Source organism: Protobothrops mucrosquamatus, unplaced genomic scaffold (assembly GCF_001527695.2).
Source record: "Protobothrops mucrosquamatus isolate PMUCROS unplaced genomic scaffold, P.Mucros_1.0 scaffold4586, whole genome shotgun sequence".
NCBI lineage: Eukaryota > Metazoa > Chordata > Lepidosauria > Squamata > Viperidae > Protobothrops > Protobothrops mucrosquamatus.
The window spans coordinates 9,034-30,222 of NW_015390489.1; the positions used below are offsets into that span (position 1 = coordinate 9,034).

At 45.8% G+C, this 21,189-nt stretch overlaps 1 protein-coding gene across 1 annotated transcript in view; it reads right to left on the reverse strand.

Annotated features, from left to right (window-relative positions):
* Positions 1-6,001: 6,001 nt before the first annotated feature.
* Positions 6,002-21,189, reverse strand: part of LOC107299133 (double C2-like domain-containing protein beta) — an 87,194-nt gene continuing 72,006 nt past the window's right edge. The window contains exon 4 of the mRNA XM_015828500.1: positions 6,002-6,115. Within this exon, the coding sequence (XP_015683986.1) occupies positions 6,002-6,115 (114 nt within the window). The remainder of the gene's footprint in view (positions 6,116-21,189) is intronic.

The window sequence follows — 21,189 nt, forward strand, 5'->3', positions numbered from 1 at the left end:
TCCAATATCTCAGGGGCTGCCCCAAAGAAGAGGGAGTCAAGCTATTCTCCAAAGCGCCTGAAGGCAGGACAAGAAGCAACGGATGGAAACTAACCAAGGAGAGAAGCAACCTAGAACTAAGGAGAAACTTCCTGACAGTTAGAACAATTAACCAGTGGAACAACCTGCCTCCAGAAGCGGTGAATGCTCCAACACTGGAGGTTTTTAAGAAGAGACTGGACAGCCATTTGTCTGAAGTGGTATAGGGTTTCCTACCTGAGCAGGGGGTTGGACTAGATGACCTCCAAGGTCCCTTCCAACTTTATTATTATTATTATTATTATTATTATTATTATTATTGTTGTTGTTGTTGTTGTTGTTGTTGTTGTTGTTGTTATTACTTAGAACTGTTTTTCACCCTTACGACCTTTGTAGCACGTGATCAAAATTCAGACGCTAGACAACTGACTCGTATTTACGACGGTCGCAGCATCCCGGGGTCATGTGATTCCCCTTTTTTGCGACCTTCTGGCAAGCAAAGTCAATGGGGGAGAAGCCAGCTTCATTTAACGACCGTGTGACTCCCTTATCAACTGCAGTGATTCACTTAACAACGGAGGCAAGAAAGGTCCTAAAACGGAGCGAAACTCACTTCACAAATGTCTCCCTTAACAACAGAAAATTTGGGCTCCACTGTGGTCGTCAGCCGAGGACTAACTGTGCTGTTTTTCCTCTGACAAGGTTTTGTTTTTCCGCCATTTTGCGAAGGAGAAGATTAGCGGCCTCAAAATCCCCATCCACAGCTGCACATTAAGTGGATTTGGGTCACGTTAAACACCTCCTGGTGTTAATTTACAATCTGCACTAAATCGAACATCGCATTATTCACACCTAAAAATTCATCGCAACCTCTCCGGAATTCTTAATCTCTTAAAGTGATACCTGGATAATATCCAGTACTCAGTTGTTGTTGTTTTTTCAGGTTTCCTGTCTGAGCAGGGGGTTGGACTTCACTAGATGACCTCCAAGGTCCCTTCCAACTTTATTATCATTATTATTATTATTACTATTGATCATCGCACAGTCAGCCAGATGTTCAGACTGGATTTGGCATTTTTGTCTACCTATCGAGTCCTTCCCAAGGACCTGGGATAGGCAGATGTGGATGTTTGATGGTATTACAGATCTCGTCGCAGGATGGAAGCAGTTCCTAGTAAGGCCGCCTTTTGCAATTGACTAATAGCGAATTTGTCAATGCCGATGATGGTGTTCAAGTGGTGCTCCAGTTGTTTTGGGATTGCACCCAAGGCGCCTATTACTATTGGTACTACCCTTGCTTGCTTTTGCCACAGTCCTTCTCTTTCTATTTGTAGGTCTTTGTATTTTGTTATCTTCTCCAGTTCTTTCTCGTCTATTCTGCCGTCTCCAGGCACTGCCACGTCTACTATCCAGACTTTTTTGTCTTTCTTATCAACAATTGTTAAGTCCGGGGTGTTATGTGGCAGGTGCTTGTCTGTTTGAATTCTGAAGTCCCAGAGCAGTTTAATTTTATCATTTTCTATGGCTTTCTCTATTTTATGATCCCACCCGTTCTGGCTTACAGGCAAATGATATTTCTTGCGGATCTTCCAATGCACCATTGTTGCTACTTTGTCATGCCGCTGCTTGTAGTCAGTCTGTGCGATCTTCTTGCAGCAGCTTATTATTATTATTTATCATTAAATTTACAGCTTCTGCAAATCTTGAGGTGTGAGGCGACTCTGAGAGGCCTCAGTGATTTACCACTAAGCCCAAGTAGGCCTTGGCTTACAACAGTTTCGTTTAGTGACCGTCCAAAGTTACAACAGCACTGGAAAAAAAGGGACTTATGACCTTCTCCGCACTTACAGCCGTTGCAGCGTCCCCCTTGGTCACGTGACCCAAGTTCAGATGTTTGGCCACTGACTCATATTTATGACGGTTGCAGTGTCCTGGGATCATGTGATCCCCTTTTGCGACCTTCTGACAAGCAATGTCGATGCCAGATTCACTTAACAACCATGTTGCTAACGGCAGTGATTCACTTAACAACTGTGGCAAAGAAAGGTCTTAAAACGAGGCAAAAAATCACTTAACAGCTGTCTCAGTTAGCAACAGATAGTGTGGGCTCCGTTGTGGTCGTAAGCCGAGGACTACCTGTATAATATACTCAAGTGTTTTACTTTTTTAATTTATTATTACATTTACAGTGATATGCTCCTCGTTTCTTGCTTCGAGGGGACTCTGAGGCAGCCTCAATTATTTACAGCTAAGTAATACTATATTAGCAAGTGATAATTTCCTTGACATTTCCAAATCCCTGACTGGCATTTTTATGACTTCGTTTTAAACCCCTGAGTTGTATTTTATTACTTCCTTCTCTGCTGAAAACATTTCCATCCTTAAACAGCCTAATAAAAACACAAAGCAGAGAGACAGTTTAAAAATGAAAATCCCGTGGAAATTAAAATCAAGTCACCGCGGCTTTGACGGCATCCAGCCGTCCTCCTTCCAATTGCTAGATTAGGATGTTCCAGAGTTACAAGCTAATCAAAACTGAATTACTCATTTGCATTTTCAACAACTGGGCACCGAGAATCGCCCCAGCGTGTTTCCAGGTAAGACAAGTTAGGGGGGTGTTTTTGGGTTTTTTTGCTAAAGCTGAGAATTTACCGAGACGAGAAAGAGGGGAAAAATATGTTAAGTAATTGGCTGGGGAAAGGGAAGATAAATCGGCTTTAAGCTCAGAGATTGTCGGGAAAAATATATTTTACGCTTTGGGAAAATGGCTAGCCACTGGTCAGAAATAGTCCATTGTGGGAAGTCAGCCCCCCAGAGAAAGAAATATTTTGGGGAATATTTAAAAGGCAGAATATATTTCCCCAAAGGAATAATAGAAAATCTTAGGCAGAAACCACCACCACCCCTAGTCTCTATGCCCCAAGCAGAAATCAGGCCAGCTTTTAGAAATGCAGATGTAATAATCCATTCAGGAAGATTGGAGTCAGAAAGCTAGAAGATTAGGAAGACAAAGACACCTAAAATCTACATACCCTACCCAAACTGTAAAAGACATGACCTTTGGGAACATAATAGGATTAACCCACCAATACTCAGGTCATAATAATAATAATAATAATAATAATAATAATGATGATGATGATGATGATGATGATGATGATGATGATGATGATGATGATGTTGGAAGGGACCTTGGAGGTCATCTAGTCCAACCCCCTGCTCAGGTAGGAAACCCTATACCATTTCAGACAAATGGCTGTCCAGTCTCTTCTTAAAAACTTCCAGTGTTGGAGCATTCACCACTTCTGGAGGCAGGTTGTTCCACTGGTTAATTGTTCTGACTGTCAGGAAGTTTCTCCTTAGTTCTAGGTTGCTTCTCTCCTTGATGAGTTTCCATCCATTGCTTCTTGTCCTGCCTTCAGGCGCTTTGGAGAATAGCTTGACTCCCTCTTCTTTGGGGCAGCCCCTGAGATATTGGAAGGCTGCTATCATGTCCCCCCTCGTCCTTCTCTTCGTTAAACTAGACATACCCAATTCCAGCAGCCGTTCCTTATATGCTTTAGCCTCCAGTCCCCTAATCATCTTTGTTGCTCTTCTCTGTACTGTTTCTAGAGTCTCAACATCTTTTTTACATGACACAGGAAATACATGACACAGGAAATACAAAGCCTCAAACAGGAACAGGAAACAACCTCAAAAGTCCCAGAAGGTATAAAAACCCACCATTCCCTGCTACATGTGGTCAGTTTCCCCAAAGCCATCTTTCTGTCTGGCTCTCCTCTTCAATAAACTGCAACCTTCTTTCTAAAGCAGTCTCCATTTTGTTTATTCCCGGCTTGGACTGGACCCTGATGAATTTTTTTTTTCTTTCTACACCATCAAAGGGAGATTTAAACACTTCGCAAGCCAGGCTCGGCCAACAGTTGTGCAAGCCAAACGGGGCTCTGACAGTACAAATAGTCCTCAATTTACAACAGTTCATTTAGTGACCATCCAAAGTTAGAACGGCACTGAAAAAAGTGACTTACAACCGTTTTTCACGCTTACTGTATAACTGTTGCAGCATCCCTCTGGTCACATGATCAAACCTCAGACACTTGGCAACTGACTCATATTTATGACCGTGGCAGTGTTCCTTGGCAACTGACTCATATTTATGACCGTGGCGGCGTCCCTGGGTCACCTTTTGCGAATTTCTAACAAACAGTGTCATTGGGGAAGCCAGATTCACTTAACAACTGCAGTGATTTATGTAACAACGGTGGCAAGCAAAGTCATAAAATGGGGCAAAACTCAGCTGACAACTGTCTCACTTAGCAACAGAAATTTCAGGCTCAATTGTGGTCGTAAGTCAAAGGCTATTTGCAATGGTATGTGGGAATGACCTTGGCATACAGGAGGAAGTAATGCTGCCTAGGGAATAATCAGATAAGAGATAGACCAGCCCTCAGCTGCATAACGGACAGACGAAGAGACTCAGAAAACAAATAGAATAATGAATAATGAATAATGAACAACTTTATTGTCACTTTGAATGTACACTAATCCAGGGCTTTTCAACCTTTTCATCCATTGTACCACTTTTAGGATATGGCAACATCCGAGCACTACCAGTCGCCTAGCAAGGTGTCAAAAACTTGACCAAAAAAAAAGGGAAAAAAGTGATAAAGTACAGGTAGTCCTCGACTTACAACAGTTCGCTTAGTGACTGTTCGAAGTTACAATGACACTGAAAAAAGTGCCCCCCAAGCCACAGCTGAGCAAGACACCTGCCTGCCCGCCCGGCGGCGCTCTTCCTCCTGTCCTAGGTTTTCATCTGAATGTAAATCACAAGACCCTGGAGATGCTGCAACATTCCAGCTGATCAGCGCTTCTACTGGGCTCAGCAGAAGCGCCAGGATCAGTGCTGCTTTCCAGCTGATTGGTGCTTCTTCAGGGCTCAGCAGAAGCACCAGGATCAGAGCCGAGCTCCAGCTGGAGCCTGGCGCTGATCCTGGCGCTTCCACTGAGCCCTGACAGCCCCAAAGAAGCGCTGATCAGTTGGAAAGTGGCACTGATCCTGGCGCTTCCGCTGAGCCCTGACAGCCCTGCAGCTCCAGCCGTCTCTCGCTCAGGCTTGTGCGGTGCTACCACCGGTTCAGCTCATTCCCCTCCCCCGCTACCACTTTTCTAGGATGGTCACGTACCAGGTGCCAGTTGCCAATGTACCACAGGTGGTACCCGTACCACTGGTTGAAAAGCCCTGCACTAATCGGTGGACATTAAAATGAAATTTCGTTGCATACAGCTCTCAGAGGGTCACCACCTCTGATATACACTACATAACTACGACAAAAATAAATAAATAAATACAGAATTTTGCATACTGACATATATTATATGACACAGAGAAACAACACAAGTCTAGTTCCGGTGATGTATACATGTGCATGGCGAGAAAAACATTTCTCCCTAATTTCTCAGGCTGCAAAAGAGACTTGAGAGATTCTGTTCCCCTAACTGTCATGGTTCCGACAGATGAAACTCTTCAAAAGAACTTCAAGGCATTGTTTACCTTAAAGAATTTTTTATTCGAGTAGCATAATATCGGCACTACATAATCGAAGCCAAAAACTGAATTCCCCTCCCCTGGGCACATAGTATCAAAGCACAATTCCCTCCTCTAAGTAATAGTCATAAATCACATTCCCCAATTAGCTTGAAGCCCGGAGGCCAATTCTTTATCAGCTCTGGGCTCAATAACCTTGATTCTCACGCTGAGTTTAGTGTTGTTATGTCTAGCTAGACTCTATTCACATCCCCCCTCCTCCCAGTATCATCTAACTTTAAAAAGCAAAAGGGAAAAAGAGGGCTACATTTCCATCTGTTGTCAGTGCAAAACATCCGATGTTAGCAGCATTGACACTAGCCTTATAATAAAGCGGAATTAGCTCACCTGATGGTGTTTCCCGTCTGGTCTACCTGCCCTGAGGCTGTCACAGACTCACCTGAGCGTTTTGCGGATCATATCTTCGTCTGTGATCCCGTAGTATGTGAGGGTTTCATTCCAAGTGGGGTTTAATGTATTCCGCAAAGTTTTGGTCCTCAGTTTGTTCGCCTGGGGAGGAAAAAATAAATAAAACAGTCTGTTCATATCTCGCTTTTATTCCTTTTATAAATAACGCAAGGCAGCAAAGACAGGGAATACTCCTTCCTACGCATTTTTCCCAGAACAACAATCCGGTGAGGTGGACTGGGCTCAGTTACCGCCCCAAAGTCACCCTGACAGCTTTCACGCCTAAGGCGGGACTATAATTCACTATGTCTCCTGGTGATTGGCCCAAAGACATCCGCCTAAGGCAGGACTAGAACTCACCATCTAGTTGAGTTTTCATGCCTAAGGTGGACTAAAACTCACAGTCTCCTGGTGATTGGCCCAAAGTCACCCAACTGGCTTTCATGTCTAAGGTGGGACTAGAACTCACCCCCTCCTGGTGATTGGTCCAAAGTCACCCAATGGCTTTCATGTCTAAGGTGGGACTAGAACTCAATCTCTCCTGGTGATTGGCCCAAAGTCACCCAACTGGCTTTTATGTCTAAGGTGGGACTAGAACTCACCCTCTCCTGGTGATTGGTCCAAAGTTACCCAACTGGCTTTCATGTCTAAGGTGGGACTAGAACTCACCCTCTCCTGGTGATTGGCCCAAAGTCGCCCAACTGGCTTTCATGTCTAAGGTGGGACTAGAACTCACCCCCTCCTGGTGATTGGTCCAAAGTCACCCAATGGCTTTCATGTCTAAGGTGGGACTAGAACTCAATCTCTCCTGGTGATTGGCCCAAAGTCACCCAACTGGCTTTCATGTCTAAGGTGGGACTAGAACTCACCCCCTCCTGGTGATTGGTCCAAAGTCACCCAATGGCTTTCATGTCTAAGGTGGGACTAGAACTCAATCTCTCCTATTCATTGGTCCAAAATCACCCAATGGCTTTCATGTCTAAGATGGGACTAGAACTCACCCTCTCCTGGTGATTGGCCCAAAGTCACCCAGCCAGCTTTCATGTCTAAGGTGGGACTAGAACTCAATCTCTCCCGCTGATTGGTCCAAAGTCACCCAATGGCTTTCATATCTAAGGTGGGACTAGAACTCAACCTCTCCTATTGATTGGTCCAAAATCACCCAATGGCTTTCATGTCTAAGATGGGACTAGAACTCACCCTCTCCTGGTGATTGGCCCAAAGTTACCCAATTGGTTTTCATGTCTAAGGCGGGACTAGAACTCAACCTCTCCTGGTGATTGGCCCCAAGTCACCCAACTGGCTTTCATGTCTAAGATGGGACTAGAACTCACCCTCTCCTGGTGATTGGCCCAAAGTCACCCAATGGCTTTCATGTCTAAGGTGGGACTAGAACTCAATCTCTCCTATTGATTGGTCCAAAATCACCCAATGGCTTTCATGTCTAAGATGGGACTAGAACTCACCTTCTCCTGGTGATTGGCCCAAAGTCACCCAATTGGTTTTCATGTCTAAGGCGGGACTAGAACTCAACCTCTCCCGCTGTAACCAGGTTTTAGTGGGTTACCGAAGGTACCGATTCCGCCATGATGTTAAGTGACAGAGGACCGAAGATAGGACCACGGAATTAGTTGTCTGATATGATCGATTACCCTCAAACACGTTCTCTTGTCTAATTCAAGAAACAAAGTCCACAAAATCATGTGGCTGCGGAAAGTTCAAAGGTAATAAATCAAAACACGTTATCCCCGCGTTTAGATTTGCAATCACGTTTTGTTTATTTATGTCTCACGTTTCTATCCCACCGCAATCAAACACTCTCGTTGTGTTATGTCGAACAGCAAAAAAAAAAAAAAAAAATACAATTAAAGCCTCCATGGCAGCAATCGTCCATAAAAGTGATAAACGCAGCACCACCAGATAGTAAGCATGTCAACAATAAAAGTAGAAATTAAAAGACGGCAGGATAAATCAAGGAGGCTTTCTGAAACGGCTCCACCTTTAATAACCTCTGGAACGAGAACGGGAAGACGGCTCACCTGATCCCTACCGGGAATCCAAGGAAAAGTAGTACTGCTTTAAAATTTATTTATTTATTTATACCCCACTTCCCCCCCCCCAAACAACTCAAGTGGGACCAGGCAAATCAACCCAAGTTGCAAAAGGACGGTCCTATGTTTTATTGATTTCATTTATTGTTTAGCCGTTTTTAATCTCGTCTTCATTGTTTTTATAAAGAACTCAAGGAGATAAACCCACGGAATACTCCTTCCTACTCCTTTTTTTCCCCACGACGACAACCCTGTGAGGTAGGTTGGGCTCAGAGAGAGGGACTGGTTCAAAGTCACCCAGCTGGCTTTCATGGCTAAGGCAGGACTAGAACTCACCGTCTCCTGGTGATTGGCCCAAAGTCACCCAGCCGGCTTTCATGCCTAAGGCAGGACTAGAATTCACCGTCTCCTGGTGATTGGCCCAAAGTCATCCAGTTGGCTTTCATGGCTAAGGCAGGACTAGAACTCACCGTCTCCTGGTGATTGGCCCAAACTCACCCAGCCAGCTGTCATGCCTAAGGCGAGACTAAAACAATTGTCTCCTAGTGATTCGCCCAAAGTCGCCCAGTTGTCTTTCATGGCTAAGGCAGGACTAGAACTCACCGTCTCCTGGTGAGTGGCCCAAAGTCACCCAGCCGGCTTTCATGTTTAAGGCCGAATTAGAACTCACCGTCTCCCGGTTTCTAAGCTCGTGTCTTAACCACTGTACCAAACTGGCTCTCAAAATGTGGAATTCATAACCGTTTCTTGCTGTTTGATCTAATTGCTTGGGCCAGCAGTGTTAGGAGTACTGAGATAATTTAGGTTTCCGTACACTGGGAATCAGAATAGGTTTTTTTATAGTTGCTTCTATAGTCCATTTCTATCCATCATGATTAAGAAAACCATAGTTTAATAGCATATTCAATTCTCTGGGTAAAGAGAAAAGGAATAAACTCATCCTGTTTATTTCTTAGTGTTAATGCTTAGTATATAATTTGTGGTTAGTTGCGAAGTCGTGTCTGATCCATCGCGGCCCCATGGACAACGTTACTCCAGGCCTTCCTGTCCTCTACCATCTTCTGGAGTCCATTTAAGCTCATTCCTACTGCTTCAGTGTTAGTATATAATACTTATTGTTAATCCTAGTGGACAATCCCTTAAATAGGAGCCAGCCGTGTGCTGCAGCTGCCAAAAAAGCCAACACGGTGCTGGGCTGCATTAACAGAGGGATAGAATCAAGATCACGGGAAGAGTTAATACCACTTTACAACACCTTGGTAAGGCCACACTTGGAATCCTGCATCCAGTTTTGGTCACCGCGATGTAAAAAAGATATTGAGACTCCAGAAAGAGTGCAGAGAAGATCAGGGGACAGGAGGCTAAAACATATAAGGAACGGTTGCTGGAATTGGGTATGTCTAGTTCAGTGGGGGTGAATCTATGGTACGGGTGCCAGAGGCGGCACTCAGAGCCCTCTCTGTGGGCATGCACGCCGTCGCCCTGGTCCTAGGCCTTCAGCTGGGTTTTATAAACTCTTTTCGCTTTAGGCCTCCGCCGCCGTGTGCAAAAAAAAAAAAGGTTCAATCAATCAGTCAATTTCAACTTCTCGGGAAAAAAAAGATCTTGCAAAGTTGGAATTGATTGATTGAACTTTTTAGTCCCACCCAGTCTGCCGTTACCACTGCAGCCACGCCCAGCCAATGGGTCACACCCAATGGGCCACACCCAGCCAATGGGCACACCCACCCGGCACCCGACAATGCATAAGTGGGTTTTGCGTTGCAGTTTGGGCACTCGGACTCTAAAAGGTTCGCCATCACTGGTCTAGTTCAATGAAGAGAAGGATGAGGGGGGATATTATAGCAAGTCTTCCAATATCTCAGAGGCTGCCCCAAAGAAGAGGGAGTCAAGCTATTCTCCAAAGCACCAGAAGGCAGGACAAGAAGCAACGGATGGAAACTCATCAAAGATAGAAGCAACCTAGAACTAAGGAGAAACTTCCTGACAGTGAGAACAATTAACCACTGGTTGATTGTCCTCACTGTTAGGAAGTTTCTCCTTAATTCCAGGTTGCTTCTCTCCTTGATTCATTTCCATCTGTTTTTTCTTGTCTTGCCGTCTGGTGTTTTGGAGCAGGGCTTTTCAACCTTTTCACCCATTGTACCACTTTTAGGATATGGCAATATCCGAGTGCCACCAGTCGCCTAGCCAAGTGTCAAAAACTTGATGACCAAAAAAAAAGGGAAAAAGTGATGAAGTACAGGTAGTCCTCGACTTACAACAGTTCGCTTAGTGACTGTTCGAAGTTACGATGGCACTGAAAAAAGTGCCCCCCAAGCCAAAGCCGGGTAAGACACCTGCCTGCCCACCCGGTGGCGCTCTTCCTCCTGTCCGAGGTTTTCATTGTTGTGAGCATTTCTGTTGAGGATTGGTGGGGTGTGGGGTGGGGGGGTGTTTGGTTTTTATTCCCCCCGTCTGCTGGGTGGTTGCAGCAGGTTTTGGTCACTTCACATGACCCTGGGACACTGTGACCGTCATAAATATGAATCAGTTGCCAAGCATCTGAATGTAAATCACAAGACCCTGGACAGGCTGCAACATTCCAGTTGATCGGCGCTTCTTCTGGGCTCAGCAGAAGCACCAGGATCAGTGCTGAGCTCCAGCTGGAGACTGGCACTGATCCTGGCGCTTCCACTGAACCCTGACATCCCCGAAGCGCCGATCAGCTGGAAAGCGGCACTGATCCTGGCGCTTCCGCTGAGCCCTGACAGCCCTGCAGCTCCAGCCGTCTCTCGCTCAGGCTTGTGCGGTGCTGCCACCGGTTCAGCTCATTCCCCTCCCCCGCTACCACTTTTCTAGGATGGTCGCGTACCACCTGCCAGGTGCCAATGTACCACAGGTGGTACCCGTACCACGGGTTGAAAAGCCTTGCTTTGGAGAATAAATTGACTCCCTCCTCTTCTTTGTGGCAGCCCCTCAAATACCGGAATACTGCTGTCATGTCACTCTTTCGGCACGGGAAAATTTGAGTTCTAGCCTGATTCTTCTGCAACCAGCCATCTTTTAGTAAAAAAGGACCTTTCAGTTCAACCAAATGGGAGTTGAGGGTCTTCCTTTCCTAAGGAATCATACTGGGGCCGGTCTGACGCTTATTTCCAAGAAGAAGAGAAACGCCAGGAAATAAACCACAGCAGCAATTCCACCGAATGCCAGCAATATATTATTATCGTGCTGAGTTACGGAGACGTTTTAAAAGGCCGGGAATCCTATTCCACTCTCCTTAACTACCATTTTTTCCCCCCTTACTTTCACAATCCACCCCATGCAGGGTTTTGCATAGGATCCTGATTGGTTATGTCTTTTTTTTTTTTTTTTTTACAAAAAGTTTAGTTCTCTTTTTTAGGATAGCCTAATTCTTGGCAACTTCTTGGTTCCAGCTGTACATTTTCTTTCTTTTGGCATTTGCAAAGGACACAAAGTCTGCAGCAAAACACGACGGTGCCAGAATGAAGCCGCCCCTGCGGAATTACGCAGCAAATACAGGTAAGTAGTCCTTAATTTACAACTGTTCGTTTAGTAAAAAAGATGCTGAGACTCTAGAAAGAGTACAGAGAAGAGCAACAAAGATGATTAGGGGACCGGAGGCTAAAACATATAAGGAAAGGCTGCTGGAATTGGGTATGTCTAGTTTAATGAAGAGAAGGACGAGGGGGGGACATGATAGCAGTAGTCCAATATCTCAGGGGCTGCCACAAAGAAGAGGGAGTCAAGCTATTCTCCAAAGCGCCTGAAGGCCGGACAAGAAGCAACGGATGGAAACTAATCAAGGAGAGAAGCAATCTGGAACTAAGGAGAAACTTCCTGACAGTTAGAACAATTAACCAATGGAACAACCTGCCTCCAGAAGTGGTGAATGCGCCAACACTGGAAGTTTTTAAGAAGAGACTGGACAGCCATTTGTCCGAAATGGTATAGGGTTTCCTGCCTGAGCAGGGGGTTGGACTAGATGACCTCCAAGATCCCTTCCAACTTTATTATTATTACTATTACTATTACTATTACTATTACTATTACTATTACTATTAATATTACTATTACTATTATTATTATTGACCATTCAAAGTTACAACGGGCACTGAAAAATGTGACTTTGGACCATTTTTCACACTTATGACCTTTGCAGCCTCCCCGTGGTCACGTGATTTAAAATCCAGACACTTGGCAACTGACTCGTATTTATGACAGTTGCGGTGTCCCGGGGTCACGTGATCCCTTTTTTTGTGACCTTCTGACACTCAAACTCAATGAGAAAACCAGATTCACTTAACGACCGAATTACTAACTTATCAAGTGCAGTGATTCACTTAACAGCCGGGCGGCCTCCTCTTTAAGAAGATGGATTCCCTTTTGAAATAAACATTTGAATCAGGATTTATTAACATTTGCGGAACTGATTCTTTTCTTCTATGGCAGTGATGGCGAACCTTTTAGAGACCGAGTGCCCAAACTGCAATCCAAAACCCACTTATGCATCGTTGGGTGCCGGGTGGGTGTGGCCCATTGGGTGGGTGTGGCCCATTGGGTAGGTGTGGCCAATTGGGTGGGCTTGACTGCAGTGGTAACGGCAGACTGGGTGGGACTAAAAAGTTCAATCAATCAATTCCAACTTTGCAAGATCTTTTTTGTTTCCCGCGAGAAGTTGAAATTGACTGAGTGATTGAACCTTTTTTTTTTTTTGCACATGGGGGTGGAGGCCTAAAGAGAAAAGGTTTTATAAAACCCCGCTGAAGGCCTAGGACTGGGGCGACGGTGCGCATGCTCACAGAGAGGGCTCTGAGTGCCGCCTCTGGCACCCGTGCCATAGGTTCGCCACCACTGTTCTATGGGGTAAACTTTAAATCGGTAGAATAGAATAGAAAGAAAGGGGGGGAAAATCCCCAAAACTGGACAGCCATCCATCTGAAAAGGTATAGGGCCTCCTGATTGACTGAGATTGACAGCCACCTGTCTGAAATGGTAGACGGTCTCCTGCTTGAGCAGGGTGCTGGACTAGATGACCTCCAAGGTCACTCCCAGCTCTGTTCTGATTGAGATTGACAGCCACCTGTCTGAAATAGTAGTAGAGGGTCTTCTGCTTGAGCAGGGGGCTGGACTAGAAAACCTCCAAGGTCCCTCCCAGCTCTATACTGATTGAGATTTGACAGCCACCTGTCTGAAATGGTAGTAGAGGGTCTCCTGCTTGAGCAGGGGGTTGGACTAGATGACCTCCAAGGTCCCTCCCAGCTCTATTCCGATTGAGGTTGACTCGGTGGACAGACTTTACCATCTGCCAGAGGACAAACTCGTCCCCCAACCTGATCTACTGGAGGTTCCAGGGAGGGTCACAAGACTAACTCTAACTGTCGGCGGACAGACTTTACCATCATCTCCAAGAAGACGAACTCGTTCCCCGACCTGATCTTCTGGAGGTCCCAGGGAGGGTCGAGATAAGACTGACTCATTGAGAAACAGAGACAGAGGGAAGGCAGGGAAGCTTCCATTATTAATGACAAGTAATTTTGTTTAAACAAGCATGTCAGAGTTGGCTGGGCTGTGATTGTTCTACCTACCCTTTGTTATTTTCGCTCACCTCCCGAACATTCCTATTAATTTACTTCAAAGCGTGTCACCGTCCCTTGGCTTAACCTATTTCAAGACATGTCAGGAAGATAAAGTGGCTGATATGTGCTCATTAACTCCACCACTCAGCTTCTGAAGGGCGGGAGGAATTTTTATTTATTGATTGATTTAATATCATGGTTTTTCCCGGCTGGAGAGGACTGCCGAATACTCAAATTAATTTACTCAGTTAATTAGCAGCTTTTTGGGCCCAAACATAGACAGGTAGTCCTCGACTTACGGCCACAACTGAGCCTTTGTCTAAGCAAGGCAGACGTTAGGCGGGTTTTGACCCCTTTTACGACCTTGTTTGCCACTGTTGTTAAGCGAATCACTGCAGTCGTTAAGTGAATCGTGCGGTCATTAAGCGAATCGTTGGCTTTGCTTGTCAGAAGGTCACAAAAGGGATCGCACAACTCCAGGCAGCCGTCCTTAATATGAGTCGGTTGCCAAGCGTCTGAATTTTGATCACATCACCGCAGGGAGGCTGCAACGGTCGTAAGTGTGAACAGCAGTCCTAAGTTACTTTTTTCAGTGCTGTTGTAACTTGGAACGGTCGCTAAACGAATGCTGTAAATCGAGGACTATCTGCACTCAGTGAATTAGCAGACTTTTCCCCCAAACACATACTTCCCTCAATATTTTAGAGCAAAGATGTCCATCCTTTTTGTTTTGGCCACCCGGAAAAGGAGGCAGGCACCACTACAGGTGTGAGCACAAATGGGCCATGCCCGTGCGCACGCAAAAATGACCCCCCTGTGCATGCGCACAAATGGGCTGAGCACGAGCGCATGCACACATGCAAACAGACACACATGAGCGCAGGCACACATGCAAACAAGGCTGCGTGGGCGCAAGTGGTGCAAATGGGGCAGCACTAGTGCCGGTGGGATGCTCGGTGGCGGGGTGGTGCTAGCACCAGTGGGATGCTCGGCATGGCGCTAGTGCCGGTGGGACACTCAAGGGCGGAGCAGGGCAATGCTAGCACTGGCGGGATGTTCGGTGCAGCACTAGTGCCGATGGGACGCTCAGGGTGGGGTGGTGTAAGCACCGATGGGATGCTCGGGCAGCTCTGGTGCCAGTGGGACGCTCAGGGCGGGGTGGTGCTAGCATCAGCGGGATGCTCGGCACAGCGCTAGAACTGGTGGGATGCTCAGGGCGCGGTGGTGCTAGCACCGGCGAGATGCTCGGGGTGGCGCTAGTGCAGGTAGGACGCTCAGGGCGGATTGGTGCTACCACCGGTGGGATGCTCAACACAGCGCTAGTGCCAATGGGAGCTCAGAGCAGGGTGATGCTAGCACCGGCGGGATGCTCGGGGCGGCACTAGTGCCGGTGGGACGCTCAGGGCGGGGTGGTGCTAGCACCGGCGGGATGCTCGGGGCGGCGCTAGTGCCGGTGGGATGCTCAGGGCGGGGTGGTGCTAGCAACGGCGGGATGCTCGGGGCGGCGCTAGTGCCGGTGGGACGCTCAGGGCGGGGTGGTGCTAGCAACGGCGGGATGCTTGGGGCACTGCTAGCGCGAGTGTGTGGGGGGTTGAGTACATGCACGTGTGCATGTCCATTGGCCATCCTTTCACGCAGCCCAGTAGCCAAGCAGCCACGCCCTAGTAGTGGGCCATAGCCCACAGGTTGGGAACCCCTGTTTTACAGAAACCTTGACTAAAAATGAATAAAATAAACCACAGCTTATAAATAAATGTTAATGCATTTTTTTATCCTGTTGGGTGGGGGATTGGCCACTTCGAAGGACAATTTTTTATTATTACTATAAAATTTATTCGCTGCCTGTCTCGTATCCGGCCACTCTGATTTATCGGCCTTTCTGCACTGCGATGAAAAGCAACACAAGGCCTTCGAACAGATGCACACTCTCTGCCACGAAGGATTAAAATAGAAAGACCGCGTCAAAATGACAATCTATCAATCTATGAGAACGTTCTACCACAGCTGGGGGGAAAAAATGAAGACTTTCACGCAAAAAATGAAACGGAAATCCAGATGAGCTTCACCCAGCAGTTTAACTGGGTCTGCGCAAATCAGCCCAAGTTGCAAAAAAGGACTGCTGAATATTTTGCTTTTTTAAAAACAAAATTATTCTTATCCTGCCTTTATTATTTTTATAAAGAACTCACGCAGGTAGTCCTTGACTTACAATCATTCATTTAGTGACCGTTCTAAGTTACAACATTACTGGAAAAAAGTGACTTATCATGTTTCACACTTATGACCACTGAAGCATCCCCATGGTCACGTGATCAAAATTCACACGCTTGGCAACTGACTCGTATTTATGACCGTCGCAGCGTCCTGGAGATCCCCTGATTCCCTTTTGTGACCTTCTGACAAGCAAAGTCAATGGGGGGGAAGCCGGATTCACTTAACAACCGGGTTCCTCACTTAACAACTGTGGCAAGAAAGGTCATAAAATGGGACAAAATTGAGCAATTTTCTGGCTTAGTGACAGAAATGTTGGCTAAATTCCGGTCATAAGTTGAGGACTATCTACATTGTATATCCCAGATGTTTTCTATTCAGCAGTTTCTACTAAAGGATTATGATGCTGGCTTTTCTATTTTCCGCACATTTCTTATGAATCCTAGCATGCTGCTGTTCTTTCTTGTTACAGATTCCCTTGCTATGGGTATAGGATCTCTTGCTTGGGCAGGGGGCTGGACTAGAAGACCTCCAAGGTCCCTTCCAGCTCCATTCTATTCTATTTCTCCCAACAAAAGTGCACCGTTTCTCCACCTCCGACGATCTGCTCCCCAATTACTCCAACAACTTTCCCCTCATTTGTCACCTCTAGTTCTACCCCTGTAGGTGTAGTTAGGATTTTTCACACAACGTTCATCACTTCACAGTTGCTCACATTTAAAAAAAAGGGGGGGGGGAAACAGGTCAAGCACAGGAGAGATTGCCTGAAGAGATAGCTTGGGTTGTTGTTGTTTTCGCGTCCACCCTCCTCCAGAACGGAGAGGTTATGGGGCAGGTGAAGAAAACAAACAAGCAAGCCATCTTTTCATCGTCTAACTTAATTTTTTTCTCTTTCCCCCCCTCACTCGCAGAATGAAGAGATTGGAGAGGAAGGGATGATAAGAGAGTAAGCAAGCACACGATGTGGAACACATTGGGCTGCTTGTGTGATGCATTTGCGGCTTGCTGGAGCGTTGCTTTCTGTGTGGCCTTTGTCTTTTAAATGCAGATGGGCTGCTGACTCTTGTCCTGATGGGTTTCTTCTCCCATATCATGGATAAATCTCCAAGCGGCCTCAAGGACTCTCTAAAAGAAGGCAAACGACCAGCTGTCTGCAAGGAGTATAAATCCTTCCATTCTCCACCACCCAGGCAGAGCTGAAGAAGCTTCTTGGGAGGAGAAGCGAAACATCTTCAAAGAAGAACAAAGAAAGTCCAGTTGCCTCTTGAAAAAGCACCTTCGGGACAACCATGACCGGGATGACTGACAATCTCCACAGACGTCCTACCTCTGCTTCCTTTTGCTACAGTTACTCCATTTCTGCAATAGTCATAAATACACGCCTGTTGCAAGTGTCTGAATTTTGATCACACGGCTTTAATGTGAAAATCAGTTATAATAATAATAATAATAATAATAATAATAATAATAATAATAATAATAATAATAATAAAGTTGGAAGGGACCTTGCAGGTCATCTAGTCCAACCCCCTGCTCAGGCAGGAAACCCTACACCATTTCAGACAAATGGTTGTCCAGTCTCTTCTTAAAAACTTCCAGTCTTGGAGCATTCACCGCTTCTGGAGGCAGGTTGTTCCACTGGTTAATTGTTCTAACTGTCAGAAAGTTTCTACTTAGTTCTAGGTTGCTTCTCTCCTTGATGAGTTTCCATCCATTGCTTCTTGTCCTGCCTTCAGGCGCTTTGGAGAATAGCTTGACTCCCTCTTCTTTGGGGCAGCCCCTGAGACACTGGATCACTGCTATCATGTCCCCCCTCGTCCTTCTCTTCGTTAAACTAGACAGACCCAATTCCAGCAACCGTTCCTTATATATTTTAGCCTCCAGTCCCCTAATCATCTTTGTTGCTCTTCTCTGTACTCTTTCTAGAGTCTCAGCATCTTTTTTACATCGTGGTGACCAAAACTGGATGCAGTATTCCAAGTGTGGCCTTACCAAGGCATTATAAAGTGCTATCAACACTTCACGTGATCTTGATTCTATCCCTCTGTTAATGCAGCCCAGCACTGTGTTGGCTTTTTTGGCAGCTGCAGCACACGGCTGGCTCCTATTTAAGTGATTGTCCACTAGGACTCAGAGATCCCTCTCACAGTTACTACTACTGAGCAAGGTACCCCCTATACTATACCTGTGCATTTGGTTTTTCTTGCCTAAATGTAGAACCTTATAAGTCACTTCTTTCTCAGTGTCATTCTAACTTCAAACGGTCAATAAACGAATGTTTCTATTGTTAGAACGTGCATAGTCTTATTGCGCGAGATAACCCAGGAGTAAACACAGTAAACAGTGGTCTATAGTAAATGGTGGTTTATCTTACACTATCTACAATATCGTACACCAGGAACAATATACATACATGTGTTAATACAGCAGGATCCAACACACATCGGTTACAGCAGGAAGCGGAAGAGAGAGAACACATCAGCGGAGCCTTCCCTTTTATACAGAGGCTCTTAAAGAGACACAGACCCTGCTGGCTCTTAAAGGGACACAGACCCTGCTGAGTCATTCCCATCATTACAGCTTACATTACATCAGCTGGCTAGCTTTTAAATCATTACCTTGATATCTATGTTAAGGTCTACCTACACCAGGAATAGGCAACCTTGGCTCTTTCATGACTCGTGGACTTCAACTCCCAGAATTCCTGAGCCAGCCATGTTGGCTCAGGAATTCTGGGAGTTGAAGTCCACGAGTCATAAAAGAGCCAAGGTTGCCTACCCCTGACCAAAGCGCATGTTGAATGTATTTATTTGTTCCTTCGCTCGTTCAATTTATTTTCCGCCTATCGTGACAGTGACACCCTACCTACCGTCTCGTAAAATCCTCCCAAAGGTTTGATCAAATTAATGAGCAATAAAAAAAATCCCTTAAAGCCAAGCCGGCAAAGGACCAGGAACAAACATTTCAAACCGAAAGGCGGTTGTTCATAATGCAACAACTAATTAACACACGAGGATTCAAGAGGTCTGCTTAATTTAGATATCCTTCTTCACTCGCCCATGCAAATTGTTTTTTTTTTATTATAATATGCTGCATAATTCATATTCTGCTCTTCCTCCTGAAGGATGTAATAGAATTGTTAAGCACCGCAACCAGCTCGAATTTGGGGTCCCAGGGGAAATAACACAACGGCATGCTTCTGACTTTATACCTTCGCGACTGGATTCCCCGAAAATCATTCAAGGGGGAAAAAAATTCCTCAGGAAGGCTCAATATCTCATCCCGGATCAAGGGAGATTTTCAGCAAAAGCCCCAAATTAATCTGGATGTTGTGACTTCGATCTGGCAGTTTCTGAGGGGTTGTTTTTTTGAAAATTTATTTTAATTTGGGGAAGGAAAGATTCGCCCAGGATAGCAGAGATCTTGATCTACTGCAGGTAGTCCTCAATTTACGAACACAGCTAGGCCCAAAATTTCTGCTGCTAAGTGAGACGTTTGTTCAGTGAGTTTGGCCCCATTTTACGGCCTTTCTTGTTGTTAAGTGGATCACTGCTGTTGTTAAGTTGGTAACACGGTCGTTAAGCGAATCTGGCTTCCCCATTGACTTAGTTTGTCAGAAGGTCGCAAAAGGGGATCCCATGACCCCGGGCGCATGAAAGCGTCATAAACACGAGTCAGTGGCCAAGCGTCTGAATTTTGATCACGTGACCGTGGGGAGGCTGCAACGGTCATAAGTGTGAAAAACGGTCGTAAGTCACCACCAGATGGATCTGCAGCTGGCTGGCAAACCGTACTCAACGAGTAGTCCTCAACGGCACTACATCCACATGGAGAGAAGTAAGCAATGGGGTACCACAAGGCTCCATCTTAGGCCCAGTACTCTTCAATATCTTCATCAATGACTTAGATGAGGGAATTGAAGGAGAACTCATCAAATTTGCAGCTGACACCAAGCTGGCAGGAGTAGCCAACACCCCAGAAGATAAGCTCAGGATCCAAAAAGATCTTGACAAACTTGAACAATGGACCCTGTCCAACAAAATGAGTTTCAATGTGGAGAAAAGCAGAGTTTTACATTTAGGCAGAAAAAACAAAAGGTGCAAGAAAAGACTGGACAAGACCTGGCTCAAAAACAGCCACTGTGAGAGGGACCTTGGAGTCCTAGTGGACGATCACTTGACCATGAGCCAGCAGTGTACAGCAGCTGCCAAAAAAGCTAATCCTGGGTTGTATAAACAGAGGCATAGAATCAAGGTCACGCGAAGCATTAGTACCGCTTTATAAAACCCTAGTGAGGCCACACCTGGAATACTGCAGCCAATTTTGGTCACCCTATCGCAGAAAAGATGTTGAGAGTTTGGAAAAAATTCAGAGAAGAGCAACTAAGATGATCAAAGGCCTGGAGACTGAAACATACAAAGAACGGCTGCGGGACTTGGGTTTGGCTAGTCTAAAGAAAAGAAGAAACAGGGGCGACATGATAGCAGTATTGCAGTATCTGAGGGGCTGCCCCAAAGGAGAGGGGGCCAGGTTGTTGACCAAAGCACCAGAGGGCAGTACAAGAAACAACGGATGGAAACTGATCAAAGAGAGAAGCAACCTGGAATTAAGGAGAAACTTCCTGACAGTGAGGACAATCATCCAGTGGAACAGCTTGCCTCCAGAAATCGTGGGCACTCCATCACTGGAGGTTTTTTAAGAAGAGACTGGACAGTCACCTGTCTGAGATGGTATAGGTTCTCCTGCTTGAGCAGGGGGCTGGACTAGAAGACCTCCAAGGTCCCTTCCAGCTCTATTCTATTCTAAGAACCTGTTTGAGGTTATGGAAATGTTTGAAAAATCTTCCTCCTATCTTCCCTCCCTCCTTTCCTCTTCTGCCTCCATTCTTCCTTCCTTCCCTTCTTCCTTCCTTCCTTCCCCTCTTCCTTCCTTCCTTCTCCTTCCCATCTCCTTCCTTCCTTCCCATTCTCATTCTCATCTCCTTCCTTCCTTTTCACTCCCATTTTTTTCCTTCCTTCCTTCCTTTTCATTCCCATCTCCTTTCTTCCTTCTCCTTCCCATCTCCTCCCTCCCTCCCTCCCTCCTTCCCTCCCTCCCATAATAATAATAATAATAATAATAATAATAATAATAATAATAAAAATAAAAAAAAAGTTGGAAGGGACCTTGGAGGTCATCTAGTCCAACCCCCTGCTCAGGCAGGAAACCTTACACCATTTCGGACAAATGGCTGTCCAGTCTCTTCTTAAAAACTTCCAGTGTTGGAGCATTCACCGCTTCTGGAGGCAGGTTGTTCCACTGGCTAATTGTCCTCACTGTCAGGAAGTTTCTC